The 2,785-nt window shown below is 36.6% G+C and overlaps 1 protein-coding gene across 1 annotated transcript; it reads left to right on the forward strand.

The window, feature by feature from the left end:
* Positions 1-1,053: 1,053 nt before the first annotated feature.
* LOC105273052 (uncharacterized) lies at positions 1,054-2,585 on the forward strand (the record flags this gene model as incomplete). The annotated part of the gene is made up of 4 exons (XM_011315287.1): positions 1,054-1,167; positions 1,503-1,592; positions 1,712-1,861; positions 1,943-2,585. Coding segments are annotated over exons 1-4 (997 nt in total), but the record flags the coding sequence as incomplete, so codon positions are not given.
* Positions 2,586-2,785: the final 200 nt, after the last annotated feature.

Here is a 2,785-nt window from a genome sequence, read left to right on the forward strand (position 1 = left end):
AAGCATTGGAGAGACATTGTTCCTCATTCGTGGAATGCAATTAAAAATTTTCTTAAAGATGTCAGATTTCTAATTGACGATGAATAAAATCATGAGCATCCTTCATGAATATGGTGTTCAAATAATTGACACATTTCCAATAATAAAATTCCAATGAACAACTTTCCATTTTTTCAAATTACCATTTCTGTTAAGGCTAAATACAGAATGTCTCATGTGAGATCGTCAGGTTTGTATGTGGAATTGCAGAATTTCATTATATGTCTGGAAAAATTGGAAAAAATCACGGGAGAGATTTGATTAAATTTCAAGGGATTGAAGTGAACAAACGAACAGAAGTTTACACAGAGGACAAGGAGTTATTCTATGAGATTTTTCTAAGAAACTCGCCTGAATTTCCTGAAAAGTCATCAAAAATTTTCTTCCGAAATTGGGTTCCTTATTATTCAATGTATTTCCTTTGAAATGGTGCATTTGTGAAGTAAAGGTAGCGAAAGAGTTGGACCGGAATTCAGCGCAAATTGTTTTTTCTGAGGTGAAAATTTTTGTTTGCTGCATCACACCATAATAACCAAAAATCTAATCAATCTTTGACTATATCCTTCGAACTGAGGGATTTTACCATTGAATAACGTGACAGGATAAGCTCCAATTGAACAATTTCGTTTCGCTGCTTGTTTTTTTTTTATTAAATTTAGGTGGAATAAAAGCAATGGTTTATAAAATTCCTTTGCTGATTAATATGTTTAATGGAGTGCCATATTTCGACTTTTTTGGAAACAATTCCTGTACAAAAGATATTTATTGAAAGGATTTTTTCAACTTTTTCTGGGAATAATTGGGGAGCATTTGATATTTCCCGCTTTATTATACGTTAAAAAAATAAGGGGGGGACGGCGCATCTCGGCTCCATCAGCCGCCACAAGGTGTAAACAGAATATATCGCTGAGTGTTCTGTCTATTATCGTGTTATTGCCAAGATAATAGTATCATTATCACGCGAATCCACATCTTTTTTTATAATTCTCCTGTTAACTTCCTTTCATCGAAGCCATGCAGAGGGGTCCGTACAAACGGTATCTGCACATATTTTCGACCAAGCTTATTCCCAGGAATACCTTGCATAATCAAAAAAAACGTCGTATTAGTGAAAAAGAATCAGCACCTGTAAGTTGAAGTAAAACGCCAGAAACAAAAAACACCAAAAATAGAATCTATTTCTGCGTACATCCCGTTCCAATCTCATCGAGTAAAAATCATGTTCTTTAAATTGAGGAACAACAGATTGAGGCGAAAAATGAAACTGAAACCGGCATACAGGAGGCAAGTTCTTCTTTAGTGACTATAGCAGATCCTTCCGGCCAGGAACCTCATCAATCTGATGGTTCCAATGGACATGCGGCACCCCATAGCAACTCAGAGGGCTCCCCTAATTGTATTCTGAGATCCGGCAGTTCAGATTCTGGTTCCCCTAATAAAAATGTTTCCCTCACTCGTATCAGGACATCCAGCGGCATATCACAGGGCGTATTCCCATAAATAGGAGAAGCGTGTCTTATCATTGTGTCCCAGAAGATTGCAGCGATGATGAGGTAATTACGACTCATCTAAAATAGAGTTATGAGTTGTACCATAGTGAGGTTATTAGATTGACTTCCACCATTCTGTGCTTATGTCAATATGAATGGTTTCTTTTTTCAATTTTTTTCAGCAGGATGAGCAGCTGTTTCATTTTACACAATCAGACACTGATGATGAAACGGAAATCATCAACGGGGCAGGTATCTTGACTGATATTTCGAGTGAAAATTCAGTTCGAGGAATAACGATCAATATCGACCGAAGCGGAGATAATGATCAGGTTTGACTTGATTGCTTAATTGCAACATTCAAAACCATACGATATTTCAATAATGTTGCAATAAGGATTTCATAATTTCAGATATTAGAGGGCGGTTCTGGCTCAGAAAAATTTAATTTTGATGAAACGTTGTGTTCCTGCACTGATACAACTATTGGAGAAACTCTTCTAATGATCATGTCTATTGGTCTTAGACACACACTACCATGGACAGCTTTAGTTGACATTTGCCAAGCCATCAATATTCTTTACAATCGACGAATTATCCCTGATACGAAGTATCTGCTTCAAAAGTTTTTCCCATCCCACATTGACAAAGCTACATATCATTTGTATTGTCAAGAGTGTCGGGAATACTTAGGTGAACGTAGACCTGATATCCAAGAAATTGAGTGCGTCTGTGGATATAAATTAATCGTTAACAAAATCGACTCCTATTTTATTGAATTTGATATGGCGGAACAATTAAGGACCCTTTTTAAAAATAATTCGCTTGCAGAAAGTTTAAAATCTCGTTTTAATAGAGAGGAAGCTGATGACAATACCTTACGAGATATCTTTGACGGCGTCACGTATAAAAAATATGTTTCTTCTGGACTTTTAGGTGATTGGAGGAATATTTCATGTACGTTTAATACGGATGGGTGCAAACACGCAAAATCTTCCAAATTAGCTGTGTGGCCGATCTATTTTAGAATCAATGAACTTCCAGAGAACATGAGAGGTAAACATATTCTCATGGCTGGAATTTATTCGTAAAGCCGTTCCTTGACCAATGTAACAGTTTAACGTCGAAGGGATTCAATTGGGTACTGAATGGAGAAAAAATAACAAGTAAAGTATTTTTCAATTGTTGCTCTGTGGATTCGCCAGCTCGATGCGCCATGCTTTGCATGAAATCATTTACAGGATACTTCGGCTGTA

This window comes from Fopius arisanus, unplaced genomic scaffold (genome assembly GCF_000806365.1).
Source record: "Fopius arisanus strain USDA-PBARC FA_bdor unplaced genomic scaffold, ASM80636v1 scaffold00725, whole genome shotgun sequence".
NCBI classification, from domain to species: Eukaryota; Metazoa; Arthropoda; class Insecta; order Hymenoptera; family Braconidae; genus Fopius; species Fopius arisanus.